At 37.1% G+C, this 20,313-nt stretch overlaps 1 protein-coding gene across 1 annotated transcript in view; it reads left to right on the top strand.

Annotated features, from left to right (window-relative positions):
- Nucleotides 1-118: 118 nt before the first annotated feature.
- RAB14 (RAB14, member RAS oncogene family) overlaps nt 119-20,313 on the top strand; it is a 29,722-nt gene continuing 9,527 nt past the window's right edge. The window contains exons 1-5 of the mRNA XM_077769960.1: nt 119-377; nt 8,801-8,859; nt 9,959-10,012; nt 11,730-11,907; nt 16,121-16,187. Of these exons, the coding sequence (XP_077626086.1) occupies nt 8,808-8,859; nt 9,959-10,012; nt 11,730-11,907; nt 16,121-16,187 (351 nt within the window). The 5' untranslated portion in view covers nt 119-377; nt 8,801-8,807. The remainder of the gene's footprint in view (nt 378-8,800; nt 8,860-9,958; nt 10,013-11,729; nt 11,908-16,120; nt 16,188-20,313) is intronic.

The raw sequence follows: 20,313 nt of genomic DNA, 5'->3' as shown, positions 1-20,313 counted from the left end.
TGAGGAAGGGGCGTGGCTAGCAAGCCGGGCCCCGGCCACCCTCTTCCGGGGCTCCGCCAGCTGCGCGCGCATTCTCCTCCCCCCGCCCCCCCGCCTTCTTTTGTGGTCCGGCCCATTGCGAGGGTGACAGGAAACCCTGTGCAGGGAGCGCCGCCATCTTGGACCTGCCCGAGGAAGATCCTGAGGGAGCCGCAGGAGCAGTCGCCGCTGCCACCGCTACTGCCGCCAGTGTGTCTGCACCTCCTCGGCCAGCCCGCTGTCTGCCGGGGCCTCGGCCGATCGCCCCTGCCCCTCTCCAGCTGCGCCCGCACTCCTCTTCATCGTCCTGACGCCCCCCTCCCGCCCGGAAAGCTGCCCAGCCACCAGCAACCCCCCAGGTAACCCGGGCCTTCTGCAGTGTNCCCCGCTGCCCACCAGCCCGGACGTGGCGTTCCCCGTCCCGCAGGCCGCGTCTGCCCGGAGTACAAAAGGCGGCACCTCGCAGCCTCGCCGGCATCTTGGACTCGCTCCGGCGTCCTTGTCGGTGTGGGTAGACCGTGCACTTGGGTTGGGAAAGGGGGCTTAGGCTTGCGAGGTTCTGGTTGCGGCGAGGCCCTGTAAGGCCCCTGACCTCCCCCGAGGCCTCGGGCTAAGGTAGGGGGCATCGGGAAGCAGCGGAGAAGACCAAAAAGTTTTGGCGTTTCGGGAATTGAAGGAAAGAGGGCGAAGCGAGCGTTTGTTTTGATGGTTGGCACCTTACTGTGCGCCGGGCGCAGATGAGGCGTCTTCACCCAGGGTTTTCCCCCGAGGAGCCCTCGGGGAGCAGTTAAAGTTACCTTCCTTGTACAAGCGAGGAAACTGAGGCTTGAAGTTCTGTTGGGACTGGTTCATGACGGTACCTTCCGGGCGGCCTCTCCCCGGGGTTTCTCTGCTACACCCAGCGTCAGGCTAGGGTTACAGGCATGGCCCCGGAAAACGTACCCGCAGCCGAATTCCCCCTTCCCTACGTTTGCGCTGGGCGACAGCCGGTGACTCCTTTGTAACTCAAAGTCTGTGCTGTCACCTACCCCCCCGCCAGTCCTCGTTCTCACAACTCCAGAGGGGAGATGGCAAGGCTTTCAGCCTCTGTTTGAAGAAGAAACCGGGGTTCCCAGAGGGCTAGTGCCTTTCTGGTGGTCGCACCCAAGTGTCATAGCTCACCCGAGCCCTTGCCGAGTTCACTGCTCATTTTGTTACTGTCACGACTGCCTTTTATTTGTATGTGGTCATTGGAGGCAGACTCGACCTTGCAGTAATCCGGCTCCCACTCCCTCTTCCCCCAACACTTCCCTGTATTTTTTTTGTTTCCCACAGTTCTGCTTAGGCCCTTTTACTTGTTCGTGCCTTGAGGCATGTAGTGGTTAAGAGTTTTTGGAGGGTTCCTAGCCAGTAGTGCCGCGTTCTAGTTGAGTGACCTTAAGGAATTGACTGAGCTTCTCAGAGTCAGGTGCCCTTATCTATACAAGGGATGATCGTACCTGCATTAAAAAGTTTTTTTAATTTTTTTTAAATTTATTTCTGAGAGAGAGAGACAGCGTGAGCAGGGGAGGGTCAGAGAGAGAGGGAGATATAGACTCTGAAACAGGCTCCAGGCTCTGGGCTGGCAGTCAGCACAGAGCCCGACGCGGGGCTCGAACCCACGAACCGAAGTCGGACCCTGAACTGACTGAGCCACCCAGGCGCCCCTGCACCTGTATTTGAGAGTTGTTTCGAGGGTTAAATGGGATTAAAAACCCTTAGCACCTTGCTTGGCATATAGTAAGTGCCCCATTGCCTGTAACAGTGCCAGGCATGTAGTGGTTGTTTAATATTTGTTGATTCAATGAAATCAGAGAGTTGTCCAGGTAGACCTGGGCCGGGATCTTCGTTTCCCGTTGGTAGTGTAGGACTGTGGCTATATCAACTCTCTTAGTGGGTCTTCTTACCTGTAAAATGAATTTTTAGTTTTAGAAATTGCTTATAAAGTAGCTGGCATTTATTAGGTTCTCAGTAAATGGTAGTTATTGTAGAGGTAAGATCCGTTTAGATTCTAATAACCTAAAAAAATTCCTTGAAATTAAAGCTACCTTTTAAAAAGTTTCTGCTTTTTGTGTTTCACGTTAAACTTGTTGTGGCATACTTGAACTGTGCAACAGAATTTGGAGTGTTCTTAAAATTAATCTTTATCAGTAAAACATTTTTGCATAATCTTAGTAAGATTTTTGTACTATTGGGAAACTTTTGGTTAAGGAAGGCAAATATATTAAAACTAGGGCAACTGAGAGGTTTTTTATTTCTTATTTTTTTTAAAAGCTTGAAACATTTTTGTGTGGTTAAAAATGTCAGGCATGGTTGGAGACAGCAGTGTACAAATAGAGGTATCAAGGAGACTGTACTTTTAAAAAACTTTATGTTCTGGATAGCTTTAAACATATACAAGATAGAGTGATAGACTGAGCGAGCCCTCTTACCCCCATCAGCCAGTGTTAAACAGTGTTCAGTCTTGTTCTTCCATATACACCTGTACCCTCTCCACCAAATTATTTGGAAGCAAATTTCAGACATCATATTTCATCAGTAATTTGTTATTACTAAACCTTTTAGCTCTAGTACTAAGTACAGGGTTTTAGTGTTTTGTCCTTTTAAGTACTTTCATTCTATGAACAGAGGTGCAGTATTGGAGTGCTTCTTATTCCTAGCATACCATCATAATTAACTGGGAAGGTTTGTCTTTTTCTTGACATGGTAAGGAATCTAGTTCCTAATTTGTATTAATTTATATACAAGTATGACATTAATTATTTTGTCAGAAGTGAGTTTTTTTTAAGTGGATGTTAGAAATGGGAGGGATATTTCCAGAGGTTGCATTACTGTTGAGGAAAGGAAATTGACCACTCATGTTGGTTAGATTAGATTATTAGATTAACTGACCAAGTTTTGGGTCCACTTGTCTGACAGATCAAGTAGCATTCCACGTTAGAGGGCTTGTAAACAAATCAGACTGCTTCTGTTCTTAAGTTTCATGAAGGCAGGACCAGTGATTTTTGTGATCATTATTAGTGTGTTGTCCAAGCCTAGCCCCAAGGCTTTGTGCTTAGTAGATGCTCAACAAATATTTTTGAATTGGAATCACAAAAGCAGTCTATCTTGGCTCTGGTGTTTTAAACAAAATGTCTTGCATGTAAAAAACTCAAAAACAAGCCTAACTAATTTTAACATTGAGGATCAGAATTTAAATTACCTGGAGTTTTTTTGTGGGTTGTTCATGTCGTGAGTTGTATTGAATAAGTTATGTAAAAATTATATGGTAACATGTTTTAAGGAGTAGATAAAATAGCTATATAGCAGTTGTGAAAGGATTAGTCAGACATAATGCATAAGTTAACACAGTAAAAAAAAAACAAGCTATGTAAAAAAAAAAGCAGAAAAATTACTGTCGATTATTGGAGGGAGTATTTTTTTATTGTTTTTTGAGGATGATCATATGATTGACTTCATATGATGTTCCTCATATTGTAAATGTGGAAATAATGTTGGCAGTCTTGTGGGAATTTTTTTGGTTTTGTTTATTATTTAATTTTGTATTATAATTATATATTAAAATCTTAAAATATTTCATAGCTTTTAACTTTCTCTACTTTGAATGCTTTAAAATATTACTAGTGAATATACATGCTCATACTGCTTGTGCAGGGATATATAAAGAAAGTTAATAATTTCTTCCTATCCTTTTTCTCCTCTAAATCCATGTATTCATTTTTCACAGTTTCGTGTGTATCCTTCCATATTACCTGTATACAAGATTGAGAGTGTGTGTATGTGTTTAAAAATGGGATATGCTATTGCATAAAATTCTGCCAACTTTTTTTCACTTAAAATCATGGATATGTTTTCAGGTTAATGATACATATATATCTAAATGGTTTTTAAACTAATTGCATATTATTTCATAATACAGATGTAATTTATTTTAGTCATTTCCCTGTTGGTAGGAGTATAGATTGTCTCCAGGTTTTGTTTTTCGTGGTTTTTTGTTTTGCTTTGTTTTGTTTTGTTTTTGTTTTGTTTTGCTGTAAAAATGCTGCGTTAAATGCACTTGGACATTAAATGCCTATGGACTGAAGATTTTGTGTCTGTAGGCTACTTGGTCAAAGGGTGATGTGGATTATCTTTAAGATTTTAAAATCTATTGATTATTTCCCCCAAAATGTGGTAATTCATGCTTCTGTAAATTTAGTGTATGAAAATACTTAACCTTCACATCTGTCTGCACATTTCAAATCCAGACATTTATATGTCTGTATAATTTTATTTGGAGAGATGTCTGATTAACTGTATGGAGACCATGCAATTTTATTTTGGGGGCAACATGGTTAGTGGGTAGTGTGCACTCAGTAACCATTTAGATCTCTGTGTATTGGCCTGGAAATATATCCATGATTTTTGTTAAGTGAAAAACATGCTGCATAGTGTTACACAGTAGCATACCCCAGTTTTAAATGTATTCCTTACCTTAAAGGTTATGTGTTTCTCATTTTCAAGAGATGATGTTAATCTAGAGAAATCTTTTGTTAAAGCAATATTAAGCATAGTTAATATTTAAAAAGGGCCAAACAACAATCATCAGTGTTTCATGTGTATTTAGTAATACTTTCTCTTGACAGGCAGGAAGCTCAGAGCTGAATTTTACATGAGCTGATAGTAAAACTATGACCCCAAATATTTATTGTAATTATCCTCCATTTTTCTTTTGATTTTTTGGTTTTATCAGTCTGCCGTAGAGAAAATCCTGTTCTTTGGAATCAGGCCTGAGTTCAAGTTCCAGCTCTCCCATTATACTAACTTTGTAATACTAGCCAAATCAGTGAATTTCTCCAAACCTCAATTTTTTCAGTTTTTACATAAACCTGATAATGATAGTGACTCTGCAGAGTTGTGAGAATTAAGAATTATATAAGACAGAGTAGGGAAACATAGTCCTCATCATCCCATGGCTTACTCCCAGCAAATGTTAACTTCCGAAACTTTTTTGTAAGTAGGTATGATTTGAATTAGTGATTTCATCCACATCTACAAATCCTGATTACATTGCATCCTCTGAATATAATTTTTTAAATACTACTTAGAGTATTAAATTAGAACCAAGTGAGTGAACTGAAAAAGGTATGTGTTCCTGAGTGTCACAAAAGGGTTTCATGGTGCATCTCATAACTGTGGAGGAGGTGGGATGGTGTAGTGGTTAAGAGAGGGTTCTCTGCAGTCAGAACAGGCTCAGGTTCAGTATAAACTTGACCACTTAGCTGTGTGACCTGGACATGTTACCTACCTATTAAGTCTCGATCCATAAAATGAGGATTACAGATGTTTTATAAGAGTGTGGTAGTAAGGATTAATTGAGATTGCATGTAAAGTGTTTAGAACATTGCCTGGCCTGTATTAAGTGCCTAATAAATGGTACTGTAACAGTTATATTTGTTATTAGTTTATAAGTTATTCACCTGTATTTAATGATGCTTGTCTCAATATAGTAGTCTTTTTTTTTTTTTTTAATGTTTATTTATTTTAGAGAGTGCAAGCAGGGGAGGAGCAGAGAGAGATGGGGACAGAGGATCCAAAGCAGGTTCTGTTCTGAAAGCAGAGAGCCTGATGCTGGGCTAGAACTCACAAACCATGAGATCATGACCTGAACTGAAGTCAGACACTTACTAAACCACTCAGGTGCCCCTGAATGTAGTACTCTTACAGAAATCAGACATTGAAGTAAATCTGATCTTCATATGAACTTTATTCACATGCTTTTGTAACACATGGGGAAAAGTGCATTTAATCATACCAGTAGCTGAGCACAAGTTACAGAGTTATTTCAAGGTTTTTTAATTAGTGTAGATTATAGTGTTGAATGAACTCATGCTCTTGAGAGTGTTTGAACTGTACCAATAGTTTTTGACTTTTGAGTAAAGCAAAAGCATCCTTACGTAATAAGGGGAAAACTTTTTCTCCCTTCCAAAGCTAGTTAAAAAGTACATTCTTCACCTTTACAGTGGTGTGTTTCATTCCATGTGCAAGAAATGATGTTGAAAAGTCCTTTTTAAAAATCATATTAAGCATGGCTAATATTTAAAAGGGGCCACTTGAATATATTTGTACTGTAAATACATAATTTTTAGTGAATGTTACCCAAAACATTATGTTTAAACCTAGGTAGTATTTTAGCTTATAAGGAGAAAGGGAGGACCTGTTATGTTAGTGGCTCCACTGCTAGATTTTTTCTGCCTTCATTGTCTACTGAAATTAAGTTTGAGTAGCTTTCCTTTTTAACTGCTTTTGGGCTTATTTTTAAGAAACTTGAACCAGAAAATTGTGTGGTGAGGTAAAGACAGGGCACCGGTATTCACTCTGAAATAATGATCATTCTCTTTTTTGGGGGAATAGTTTATAATAATGAATGCTTGATAAATTATAAAAATGTTTTAAAAATTGGTCATCTTGTAGATAATTAATGAATGCTTGTGTGATAACTAGCAAGCACACAAATTAATACAACTGGAATTGGTTTATAATTTCATGATTAGCCTTTAGAACATATCAAGAAGATATTAGGATTGTTAGAGGCCTTGGTTTTAACATAATGTAATGGAAGGATGCAAAGTATATATAGCTACAACTTTCAGTAAGAAGAGGGAAAGGAAATAGGAAAATCAGAAGGGGAAGGGCATGAAAGTAATTTCAGGGTGACTAAATGATTACTTTTCCCCAAGTTTGGGAAAAGAGGAGCTTCAAAAGGGAGTTAAAAGTTAATTATAAGGTTCTGGGGAGAATGCAGGTGAAGAAGTTAATAACCTTTAAATATCATTTTTATTGTGAAAGATTATTTTCTTCTTTGTGTTTGGGATCTGGTGAATAATCCACACCAATTTTAGCCGCAGGACCAACCACGTTCATTCTGAAAAGTTTTGAGTCCCCAGTGTGTGGAAAAAGGGAAGCAAATTATTATGTTCAGAATCAGTTAATCTAACTAGAAAAAATCCCTTCCTGTATGAACTGGTTAAGGGAGTTTTCAGTGATGTTGACGACTGATTATAAAGATGCTACAGCACGTCAGGCTGCGAGGGGTAGCAGGGCATCCACCTTTGTGAAGCACAATCCTTACAGCTAAGTGAGAAGACTGTACTGTGTCGCCCTTGTCTAATACTTTAATTAATTTTTTCTCTTCCCTGATAGCAACAATATACTTATGTTAAATACATTTTCTACATGTTATATTTTATTATACAGTAATTTTGTTAGTTTTAGTAACTGAATTTCTGTGAACATCACCTGTCTAGCTTGTATAATGTGACAATTGGCTATGACAGTAAAATCAGATTAAAAAATATTGGAAATCAGATTTTTTAATGGAGTCAAAAATTTATAAGTGTGTGTATGGATAAATTTTTTAAGCTGAAAACTGGTTTGAGAATAAATGTTACAGCAAATTATTACCAGTATTAGAATTTACTTCTTGTTTCTAGCACCTAGCACAGTGTCTGACACATTCAAGGGATTCATTTGAATAAATTGGAGAGGTTTTTTTAAAGTTATTAAAAGTAGAAAGAAACTAGAATTATTTAGTTTCAATCTTTATCTGAAGGTAAAGAATAGGCTGTGATCTTTAGAAATATTTTCTAATACAGGGCTGCCTGGGTGGCTCAGTTGGTTAAGCCTGACTTCTCAGGTCATGATCTCACGGTTTGTGGGTTCGAACCCTTGTTGTGCTCTGAGCTGTCAAAAGCTGGAGCCTGCTTTAGAGTCTCTGTCTCCCTCCCTCTCTGCCCCTCCCCTACTTGCATTCTGTCTCTGTCTCTCAAAGATAAATAAATGTTAAAAAAATATTTTCTAATACATAAACTTGGAAATTTTTATAATCATAAGTGGTATTGTATGCCATTATTTCAGCTTCTAGAGTAGTATATAGTAGGCATTTGATACATAGTTAATCTTCAAATTCTATATTAGGTTGAGCCATATGAAATTGCAAATAATTGACTTTTAAAAAATCTATAAGAACAACCATTTCATGTGGTTTTATCTAATTCTGGCAGTAATTTGGTTTGGAAATCATATGATTGGTCTTTCTTTGGAAGCTATGCTAACCATAATTTAACGTAGAGTTTTAAAAAGGGTTATTTTGTGTCTATAAGATAGTGGTTACTTTTTATAACACTCTGTTGTAAAATCAAAGAGTCCTGAACAAGTTGGCCATCAGTAATTCACTTGATCAGTTGACAAGAGTAGGGACTTCAAAGGGGAGGGAGGACTATTCCCAAAAAATAAGACTTTTTTGAGAGAGGAAGCATAAGCGGGAGGGACAGAGAGAGAGAGGGAGGGAGAATCCCAAGCAGGCTTCCTGGTGAGCCTGAAGCGGGGCTCTATCTCAGGACTGTGAGATCGTGGCCTGAGCTAAAATCAAGAGTCCGATGCTTAATGGACTGAGCCAGCCAGGCACCCCTATGATGATGTTTAACCTAAGTTTATAAAGATTTCCTTGTTTAAAATTTTCTTATTGGATGTTTCCTAAAGTGAAATATTGGAATTGTTCTCATATAATGAGTTCTTAATATTTCTATGGGTAATATGTGAAAATGTTAATGTTCATCCAAAAGAATTTGCGCATTTGATCAATTTGAGAAATGCAGTATTAACTCTGACTTATTGTAACCAACATTATGTTTATAATCATATGCTGTATTTTATATATTAAAGGCTGGCAGTGATCAACTGGATAACTTTCCTTCTGCAGTAACACACTTTTCTTTGTTTTTAGTGCCACCATGGCAACTGCACCGTACAACTACTCTTACATCTTTAAATATATTATCATTGGTAAGTTTATTTTACACTCTTGTTCTACAAAGAAAGTAAATGTATAAAATATTTATATACTAACGCTAAGATACCACTCCAGAAGAAGTGAATGATTTTTTCACTGCAAAATTAAAGCTCCTTTAATAATACTTACTTTTGTAGTAATGTACTTTTTGCATTGTGGCTCTGGATACTTCTGTGGTACAGTGGTGGGTACCAGTTTGATATGGATTGTTCTGGAGGGCTCCCTGAAAGCTCTTAATCCTGGAAATGGGACAGATTTGCTAGGAGTACTGATAGCATTTCAAAAATATCATGAAAGCCCTCGGAGACCCCTGGATTTCAAAATTTGGTAGAGAACACTGATTCAGAGTAATTGTGTAATATACATAAAATATAATATTGGTGGTTTTTCCATTAAGTTTCAAATTAAAACACAATGCTATTTACCCAAGTATAGTTGTAAGAGCTCAGTTGAAAGTGTACATACTTTTCATATTTGATGATTGTACTGATTGTCACATATTGATCATATGTGGTTGTATTGTAGTACTTTCTTTACCAAGGGTTAAATTGCTGTAGTACAGTCAGAGATGACATCTGTTCTGTTGTGGTTTTCATATAATGCACATGCTTTTCTTTTGTGGAATTCTATAGGAAATACAAGGACTATGAGAAAAGATGAGACCTACCCTATCAAACTTCTAAAACTTATTATTTCTGCTAGTTATAGCTGCGCTGTTTACCCCCAGAAGTCTTTGCTTTTATGCATTGACTAAGGGAAAAAACAGTACAAAACTTTGAAACAGCTCAAAGTAGAAAATGCTCTTACAATAGTTTCTCTGTCGAAAAGCACTTCCCATCTGATGGTTATTAACTAACATAATTTATAACTTCAGTTCTATCATATTGAAGGTTAGGAGTAGTCTGTTTGTACATCACATTGAAAAGTGACCTGTAGGATCGTTCAAGCTCATTGTATAGTAGGGAAATACAACCTCAGATGTCCCAGAAATTTGTGATGTGATATGGTAGGGGGTATAAAAATCATTGTATGTAATTATGAGAGTATAAAATTGAGTGTGTAATTGCCACTTGAAACTTTTTTTTAAAACAGGGGACATGGGAGTAGGAAAATCTTGCTTACTTCATCAATTTACAGAAAAAAAATGTAAGTTCAATATATAAGGTAAAACATTAACAAATTCTCTACTGTCACTTTCCTACTTTTAAAAAAAGTGCCATTTACACTATATGCATTTAAACATAACATTTCCATGTATATGCACTTTTTTCTTTAGAGAGTGAATTTAATAGGTGTATATACAGTGAAATACCCCTACATGTACAGAGTGTTGATTTTTATATACCATATATAATTGAGTTTCTTGTGTTATTTTTTTTGATGTTAGGAAATTTTTTTAAATGTATATTACTGTGTAAAATTTAAATCCTTTCTTTGACTTCTCCATTTTAGAAATTATTAGAAACTTGCTGCATGTATCATTTGTCAACTAAATAATAATAGATTGGATATATTTAAATAAAATTCTGTATCCAGGACTGGTTGATTAATATTTGAAGTACAACTCTTCCTTGGCTGGTAGAGGAGGAGACCATCTTATTTCATGTAACTGATAGGCTAAATGTATTTGAGGTTATTTCCATATAGTTGAAATTATTTTTATGGCTTTTTTGTTTTTGCTTAATGTAACATTTTGTGAAAGCTCCAGCAGTCTGTATGTACTGGCACCACAGACTAGCAGGTTCAGGTGTTCAGTGGCCTTATTATAAGGAAAGGACTAATAAACTTGTCCTATTGGATTAGGCATACATAACCTGCCAATATATAATTGTAAGTATATGTTAAATGTGTTTTTCTTTGAGATATTGATAATTATTTTTCAGGATAAAAATTTGACCGACAACTCCTAGAGTCTTAAAACCATTGACTGGTTTGTTATATGTAATGATTATCAGAAGTCTAAACAGTATAATGTTGATATATGAAGAACTTATTAAAATCTTTATTTTTTTTTAATTTTTAAAAAATGTTTTATTTATTTCTGAGAGAGAGAGAGAGACAGCATGAGCAGGGGAGGGTAAGAGAGAGAGGGAGACACAGAATCTGAAGCAGGCTCCAGGCTCTGAGCTGATGGTCAGCACAGAGCCCGATGTGGGGCTTGAACCCACGAACAGTGAGATCATGACCTGAGCCGAAGTTGGACGCTTAACCGACTGAGCCACTCAGGTGCCCCTAAAATCTTTATTTTTAATTTGCAGATTCTTTTAGCCCAGGGGTTAGCAAACAGTAGCCTGTGGGCCAAATCCATTTACTGCCCATTTTTGTAAATAAAGTTTTATTTCCACAACCATGCTTATTCTATTTGTTGTCTCTGGCTGCTTTTTGTGCTTCAACAGCCGAGTTGAGTAGTTGTGACAAACCTTTTGGCCTGCAAAACTTAAATATTTATTATTTGTCCTTTTTTAAAAAATTTATTTATTAGAGTGTGCAAGGGGGGGAGGGGAAGAGAGAGAGAAAGAGAATCCCAAGCAGTCTCTGCACTGCCAGTGCAGAGCCCAATGCTGGGCTCGAACCGACGAAGCCGTGAGATGACCTGAGCTGGAACCAAGAGTCAAATGCTTAACCGACTCAGCCACTCAGGCTCCCCATTTGGCCATTTATAGAAGTCTGCTGACCCCTAGTTCAATCCACTCAAATTTCTTCGCTTCTTTGTTAATTTTTTTCAGTGTTAGCTTTAGTGCATTCATAGCCTACAAGCCTTAATAAATCATTTGATTATCCAGTGGATTTTTTTCTACTGGTCTTAATCTGAAGCTTTCTGGAAGTTGGAATATTATATTATATTTCTTTTCCTTTCTAACAGTTATGGCTGATTGTCCTCACACAATTGGTGTTGAATTTGGTACAAGAATAATTGAAGTTAGTGGCCAAAAAATCAAACTGCAGATTTGGGATACAGCAGGACAGGAGAGGTTTAGGGCTGTTACACGGAGCTACTACAGAGGAGCTGCGGGAGCGCTTATGGTGTATGATATCACTAGGTAAGAGATTCATCGTTTTTCAAACTTCATACTTGAAAAAAGTTTAGGCAGTGTGGTCTCCTTTTTTATTGACTTATGCATTCTTTAGTTTGTGATTGTGTGCCTATAAATGAGCTTACTTGGGCTTTATGGTTTCTTCTCTAAATTGTTGTATAAGACGTGACGTAACATGTTGATTTCCTTTTCTGAAAGTGGATATGACTGAAGAAAAACTTTAGGAGATGCTGGTGGAGCTAATAGAAGAATACTGTTCTGAAAAGCAGCATCAGTTCAATTATTTGAGGTGAAATAATATTTTATACCAAACTTTGTTCTTTTCACTTCAGTAGAAAGCAAGCAAGTCTTGAGTTACTCTGTTCAGTCTCTGGTGTTTAAGTTGACACTTTTTTGAAATAAGGTCAAGGAAGGAATTAAGTAGTTTTGCTAATCCAACATGGTAGGTTATAAAAAGTTCTTATGCTTGCATCTGAAGGTGTTTGAGGTGTTTAATTGTTCATTCACTTAAATTCTGTTTTGCTCTAAAATGGATTGAAATGGTGTGCAATACCACATGCAACAAGATTAAATTTATTTCAACTTGACTGTTCTGGAAACTGAAAGCACTTGATACAGCGTGACAAAACTGGACCGGAAATGTTTGGGTTGAGAAAAACATGGAAAATTGTGCTACTTCATTAAACTGTGCTAAGCTAGAAAATGAACTGGATCGCCTTTTATATTAATGAAGAGTGCCAGTTTATTATTTTTACCTTTTTTAAAAAAAGTAAGTTTGTTTTGTTTATTTATTTAGAGAGCGTGTGAACAGGGGAGGGACAGAGAGGGAGAGGGAGAATCCCAAGCACGCTCTGTGCTGTCAGCTCAGAGCGCAGTGTGGGGCTCAGTCCCACCAAACCGTGAGATCGTGACTGAGCTGAAAACCAAGAGTCAGACACTTAACCAACTGAGCCCCCAGGCACCCCACAGTGCCAGTTTAAAGCAGTGTGACTTATCCCTTATTTTTTTGAGAGGAGGTAGGGATGGGTGAGTTGGACCAAATGATAATTAGACTTTCAAGCATATTTCTTTTTTGAGAAATGCTTTATACTCTTTTTGGTCTTGAAGAGTCATAATACAGCGCACATTAATGCACCCTGAGAAGTTCTGCAGAAAAATTATTTAACTTAGTTTGGTGTTTCCTAAGCTTATTTGATTGAGGAACACACTTTGGGAAATGTGTACTTAGAATGAAGATAGTGGCTGATTATAATTACAGTGCTTGAAGTTCATTGAGTTCTAGAGTTGGGTGATCTCAGGGCAAAAGGAGTGAAATGGCCTTAATGCTTTTCTCTATGTCAGGAACTGGTAACATGATAACTAAATAGTTTTGTGGGAAGAATATTAAAGAACCTGGCCATCTCTACAAGACATCCTTATGAGGGATGCATTCCCGAAGACTTGCATAATTAAAAACTCGATTCATTATTAATAACTTTAAATGTGGTGATATGTGCTTAGAGTGTATCAGTCTATAATAGTTTGTTTTGCTTTGTATGTGCTTGTGTTTTTCCCTCCTCAGCCCTACTGATGATATAGTTGACACATAACATTGTGTAAGTTTAAGGTCTACAAAGTGATGACTTGTTACATGTTTGCTTTTAAGCATACTTTTTAAGCCTGTAAATACTTTTGGTAGAATATGTGTCTGTTCAAGTCATCAAAAGTGCTTTGGCTGGACAATGCCCAAATGCCCATCAACTAAGGAATGGATAGACAAATGGGTATATTCATGCAATGGAATATAATTCAACCATTAAAAGGAAAGAAACTCTGATATATGCTATAAGGTAGATGAGTACGGAAAACATTTTGCTAAGTGAAAGCAGCCAGACATAAAAGTCCACATGTATGATTCCATTTATATGAAGTATCTAGAATAGGCCAATTCAGAGAGACAGAAAGTGGATTGGCAGAGGATGGAGAGTGAATGCTGATGGGTACAGCGTTTCTTTCGGGAGTGATAAAAATGTTTTAGAATTAGAAACTGGTGATTGTTGCACAACTTTGGGATATATACTAAAAACTACTACATTGTATACTTTAAAAGGATGAGCTTTATGGGGATGAGCTTTCATTATACCCCAATAAAAGTATTCTTGAAAAAAAGTACTTCAGGCTTTACACCAGTGATTTATTGACATTTTATAGTAGCATTGATATTGCATCCGTGATACTGATTTTCTCCCTTTTTTTCTATTAATCCTTGACATTTTGCAAGCTTGAAAGTTCCTGCTTTGGTAATGTTTTTTTATTCTTGCCATTAACTATAATTCTTACATGATACTTTTCTAAATTGACATCATGGCAATTTTTTTGGCTATATCAGTTGTTTGGTATGTCATTTAACATCCATGCCAAACTTAGGGATATATTTGCACTTTTTTTAGCACAATTACCACTAATTAATGAATATTCAGATGCTGCTGCATTTACAGATTTGAAATTATGGTGAGTTTTAAATTAATAATAAAATACCAAAGCTATTAGAGGTTCTAATAAATAATACAGTTTACGTGATCTTGATACTTAAAAAGGATGTGTAGTTTTCTCTGTTAACCAAAGTAGTGGCAGTTTGTAATGCACTCTTGCTGCCAGCTTTGACATTTTAAAATTTATCAAAATCAGTATAAATATTTTTATATTTGTGCTATTTAAGTTTTTATGCACAAAGTAGGACAAAGTTGTTGTGTAAAAGCAAATTATGCCAGTATTACAAATACTGAATAAAGTGATACGGCTTGTGCTTTTTAAATATACTTGACCATTAGAAAATTTTGGGAAAATGTTATTTTTATTTCTTCTCTTTTTTTTTTTTCAGTTAGTTGGCGATTTGTGTGTAACATGATTTAGCACGGTAAAAAGAGAATCTTAGGACTCCTTTTCCATTCCCACTGGGAAAGGATTAAGTGTTTGGAATATCCCAACTTTATATGGGTACTGACAGCTGGATATGATGGAATATTTTCACAAGGCTAGATTTGAAACACTTTGAGGACAGTATGTGCATAAAGGGTTCAAGGCCTGGCTCTGAAATAATTTGAATTGTGGGCTTCACCTGTTAAATGAGTAAGATGGATTAATGTTCTGTGAATGTATATAAATCAGAAACCTTTTTTTTTTTTTAATTTTTTTTCTAATGTTTATTTTTGAGAGAGAGAGAGACACAGAGCGTGAGTTTGGGGGGGGCGGGCGGACAGAGAGCGAGGGAGACAGAATCCAAGCAGGCTGTAGGCTCTGAGCTGTCAGCAAAGAGCCTGACGTAGGGCTTGAACCCATGAACTGTGAGATCATGACCTGAGCTGGAGTTGGACACTTAACTGACTGAGTTAGTTTGGGGCCCCAAATCATAAACATTTTTAACCTTCAAAATTTTCTTATTTGATCCTTTTGGTAGAGTCTGAGTGAGAAGTATTAATATTATATTGTAATATTGTAAATTATTTAAATTTACTTGCTTTCTTTGGGCCTGTTTGGCTAGTGCAAATCAGCCTATGAATTTCTAAACTCATGCTTGGAGAAAGTGGAGAAATAAGGCAAGCTGGATCCCAAAATGATTTAGCTGCTGGGTAAATAAGAGTATATAGAATTAGAATAAACTTGCTCTGACATTTGGGGCCTTCAATTTCCAGTCAAATGTGTTAAGTGCCTTTGTAAAGCCAGTTTCTATGCAGTCGTATTTAACTTTCTCTTTAAGGAAAGGTAAATTTTACACCCATCTATAGTGTGACTGTCCTGGTTTCTAACTTGAAAAAGACAGATGCAGACATGTTTGCCAATGAACATACCATTTGTTAGACATTTTGGTGCTATGTCTCCATTTTGTGATTGACAGTCTGGATGATTTAAAAATAATCTTAGTTTTTACTTCGAAGTGTAAATTCTGAGTTCAGAATTGTTTTCATTAATTTTCTGTGTTGTCCCTTGCTTGCTTATTGGTCTGCTTTATGAATGTGCTTTTAAATACAAGCGATTTACTCCTGAAATGTAATTAGCAAAGTTGTTGGATTACTGTTTATGTGTTTAAAAATAAGAGGTTAGGCTAGATTTTTGCAAAGTATGTTTACATTCCAGTTTTTGATAAAAGTGAATATTTTTAATATTTGTTGAAGTTTCTTTTTAAAAAATTGAAAAGGCAATTGTATGTGGTAGTCATACATGTAAACTTTAATTTTTGCAGAAGAAGTACATATAACCACTTAAGCAGCTGGTTGACAGATGCAAGGAATCTCACCAATCCAAATACTGTAAGTTGAATAACCTCTGTTATACAGAAAATTTAAAATCTACGCAAACCCTGAAAGGAAAGTCATTCGCTAATTTGTATTTGAGTACTAAGAATGAGAGAATATTTTATTTTTAAATTATTTTTACGTTAGTTGAAGAGAAGTCAACCTTTTTTTTCCCCCAATACTAATTACTCCAGGTTTTGCATTTATACTTGGTTTTTGTTCATGTTTGTTGTTAAAAAAAAAAGTTAGGAATGGAGTGGTGATCTCCTGTCAAGCAGAGACTACGAAATCTGAAACAATCACTTTAAAAGGGATCAGCATTTTTTTCATAAATGTTACCATTGGAAGAATCTGGGCAAAATATAAAAGATCTCTATTTTTTTCCCAAGATTTTATTTAAATTCCAATTAGTTAACATATAGTGCAGTATTCATTTCAGGTGTAGAACTCCACAACTGGTGCTCATAACAAGTGCAATTCCTTCCTTAATGCCCATCACCTATCTAGCCCATCTCTACCCACCTCCCTCCATCAGCCCTCAGTTTATTTATAGTTAAGAGTCTCTTACATATTTGCCTCTCTGTTTTTATCTTATTTTTCTTTCCTTTCCTCTGTTCATCTGTTTTATTTCTTTGTTTTCAGATCTCTATATTTCTTAACAACTACTTGTGAGTCTACAATTATTTCAGTAAAATTTCAGTTAAAGAGTTCTCTTTTTTTAAAATTTTGTGTGTTTTACTTATTTTTGAGAAAGAGATAGCATGAGCGTGAGGGTCAGAGAGAGAGGGAGACAAGATCCGAAGACCGGCTCCAGGCTCTCAGCTAGCTGTCCGCACAGAGCCCGATGTGGGGCTCGAACCCACAAACCATGAGATCATGACCTGAGCCAAAGCCAGATGCTTAACCAACTGAGCCACCAGGCACCCCGAGTTCTGCTCTTTATATGTCTTAAAGTACTAGTTTTTTATTAGAAAATGTTACCAAAAAATCTCAACTATACTTAACTATTAAAAAGTAAATTCAAAAAGTCACCTTTGTGCTATATTTTCAAACTGCAAATTAAAAGTTTTTTGCGAGAGAACATGAACTGGAGAGGGGCAAAGGGAGAGAGAGAATCTTAACCAGAGTATGGAACCTGACTTGGGTCTTGATCTCATGACCCTGGAATCATGACCTGAGCTGAAATCAAGAGTCAGATACTTAACTGATGAGCCACCCAGGCACTGTAAAAAAATTTTTTTTCTTTTTAAAAGGAAAATAAAAATTAGCTTCTTCGCCAGACTGAGAAGATATTTATTGAGATTTTATTTAAAAGCCAACTACCAGGCTATACTGTAGTATCCAAAGATAAATGTGTATCCTTGGCCCAAGAATGTTATGGTCTAGTAAGGAGACAGCTGTGCGTATACATGTAACTGTGCTGAAAAGCAGAGTGAAATAGGAGTTAGAGCAAACTGGTGTGTGCATTCCTGGAAGTGCTCAGGGTAACCAGTGCTGTCTGGAGAATCCAGCTTTACAGAGAAAATGATGTTTGAACTGGGACTGTAGAGGTAGGTGAATAAGGTTTTAGTAGATGTGGGCAATCCAGGAACAAGTGAGGAAAGGCACTGAGCTGTGACTGACTCTGAGCTTCTTCAGAACAAGGCCTGTGTCTTACTTAGCTTTGTACCCCACCATCTAGCAGAGGTCTATCTGGTTGTTATCTAGTGGTAAGTAAGATGGGCTTTCTTTTTTCTTTTCTTTTTTTTTTTTTTTAAATCAGGGAAAAGCAGTTGATGGAATTGAAACTTAATGTAATTTGCCTTTTATGTCAGGAATTCTGCCTGGAATTTTCATATCAATTATCATTTTAAACCTACTGTAGGTATACACACAAATCTATAGATAAATGTTCATAGCAGCTTTATTTACAGTAGCCAAAAACAGGAAACAACCTAGATGGCCATCAGTAAGTGAATGGTTAATCGCTCTGGTACATTCATACTATAAAATACTCCTCAGCTAAACAAAGGAATGAACTCTTGATGCATACAGCAATTTAGATGGATGTCAAGGGCATTATGCTGAGTGAAAAAAGTTAATCTAAGAAATTACATTTTGTATGATTCCATTTATAAAACATTCTCAAAAAGACAGAATTATAGAGAACAGGTTTATTGTTGCCGGGAGTTAACAAATGGCAGTGAAGGGTGTGAGTGGTATGGGTTGACTATAAAAAGGGGCAGCACCAAGAATTTCCTTTGTAGTGATGGAACAGTTGTGTGTCCTGATTGTGGTGACGCAGCTCTAGACCTGCAATAAAGTTGCATAGAATTGTGCACACACACGAGAGTGTAGCATGTATACAGCTGGTGAAATTGAGTGCACCCACGTCAGTTCTCTGGTTTTGAAAGTCTGTTAGATGCGACTATTGAGGAAGCTTGGGGAAGGGTCTTTAGAACCTCTACCTTTACAAGCTTTTGTAATTCTATAGTTATTTCAAGAAAAATGTTAAAAAGAAACAAAAAAAAACCCCTCATTGTAGAGGGTTCTTAGAGGAGTATACTGACAAGTTAGCCATGTCTTTCCTGTCTTATTTATGCCTCTTCAAATTTTACCAGATCTTCAGAAGAAAGGTTAATGGAGGAAAAACTACCTCTCAGGATTCTTCTGGCTGGTCTAAGAAATAAATTGACAGAATTGTTTAAGGTTTCTGGGTATTGAGTCAACACCCTCTCCCTGGTACTGAGAGGGAAACACCCTTACAAATGGAAACTTTTCTTATAAATGTAAATGTCTCTTAAACTAAAGGGTAACTTCTGGTTTTTCAGAGCTTTTCCTCTGTCTGCTGTTTCTTAAAAATAACCTAGCTTAAAATAACTAATATTGCAAAGAGGACTATCTTGAGGTGGCAAAATTTGCTCCCCTACAAAAGAAAATCTTTTAAAGGTCCAGCTCAAATGTTACATTTTCTGTAACATTGCCTTTGATTTCTATATAGAAGTTATTTACATTCCCATATTGGTGGTGGTATATTTTGTACCTCTATCTTGTTAGCACGCCACTTTCATGTCTCCCTTCAGGATGTTAGGTGGTAAAGCACCGCTTGGAACTTCTTCTGGAATGGGGAGAGGAGGCAGTGTTTCCATTTAGCAAACATTTAAAATATTTTTTTAAATTATCTTTTATTTTTAAAAACAGTTTTACTGAGATATAATTAGCATAATGTACCCATTTAAGGTGTGCAGTTCAAAAAAATTTTTTATATTTATTTTGAGAGGGAGCACACATGCATATGTAGGTGCACGAGCAGGGGAGGGGCAGAGAGAGGGGATCCCAAGTGGGCTCTGTGCTGTTAGCAGAGCCTGAGACAGTGCTCCATCTCCCAAACTGTGAGTGCGATCATGACCTGAGCCAAAGTCAAGAGTTGGATGCTTAACTGACTGAGCCACCCAGGCACCCTGGTTTTTTTTTTTTTTTAATTGAAATATAGTTTACATACAAAACATTTCTTGTTTGGAGTACTTGTTTTATAATGGCCACTGTGACTTTATCAGCCTTGATGTTTTTTTTTTAAACTGATTTCCTTTTTAAAGTCTTCTTACTTTGTTCTTTAAAACTGACTTCATGTGAAAATCTTTCCCTCTCTAGTGGGCCCTTATCCACACTGATTGAAAAATGCTCACATTTATTACACTGCTTAAGTGTTCTTGCTCAAGGTTAACATTCAGATCACAGTGGTTCTTCAGTTCATTGGACATCATTTTTTAGGAACAGGAGAGCCAGGTGCTACAGTGTCACATGAGAAAAGTTAATGGTGGAAATCATTTTTGGTTGAAACCATCCATTCCTGTCTGCATCTGGATTACCACATCTGTTTGGAAGGGAAAGGAGGGGGGTATCACCAGTTACTATGAAATAAGCTTATATATGGATAGAGATAGTTTATCCATAAATGCCGCCCCACCCTCCCAAGGCACCACAAAGATCAAAAGCTCTGTTTCCCCAGGCCTGCAAACTTTTTCCTTAGAACTTTTCAGAGCTGCCTTTAACTTTGGCCTAACTTCACTTGCATAAATGATTCCAAAATAGGTATGGGGGAGGTGTGTGTGTGTGTGTTATTTTCCTTTGGATTTGAACTGGGATGCATGTGTGTCTTCCC

Source organism: Crocuta crocuta, unplaced genomic scaffold (genome assembly GCF_008692635.1).
Source record: "Crocuta crocuta isolate KB4526 unplaced genomic scaffold, BGI_CrCroc_1.0 scaffold95, whole genome shotgun sequence".
Taxonomy (NCBI): Eukaryota; Metazoa; Chordata; class Mammalia; order Carnivora; family Hyaenidae; genus Crocuta; species Crocuta crocuta.
The sequence above is the reverse complement of the archived record's forward strand: the minus strand, read 5'-3'. Positions and strand labels throughout refer to the sequence as shown.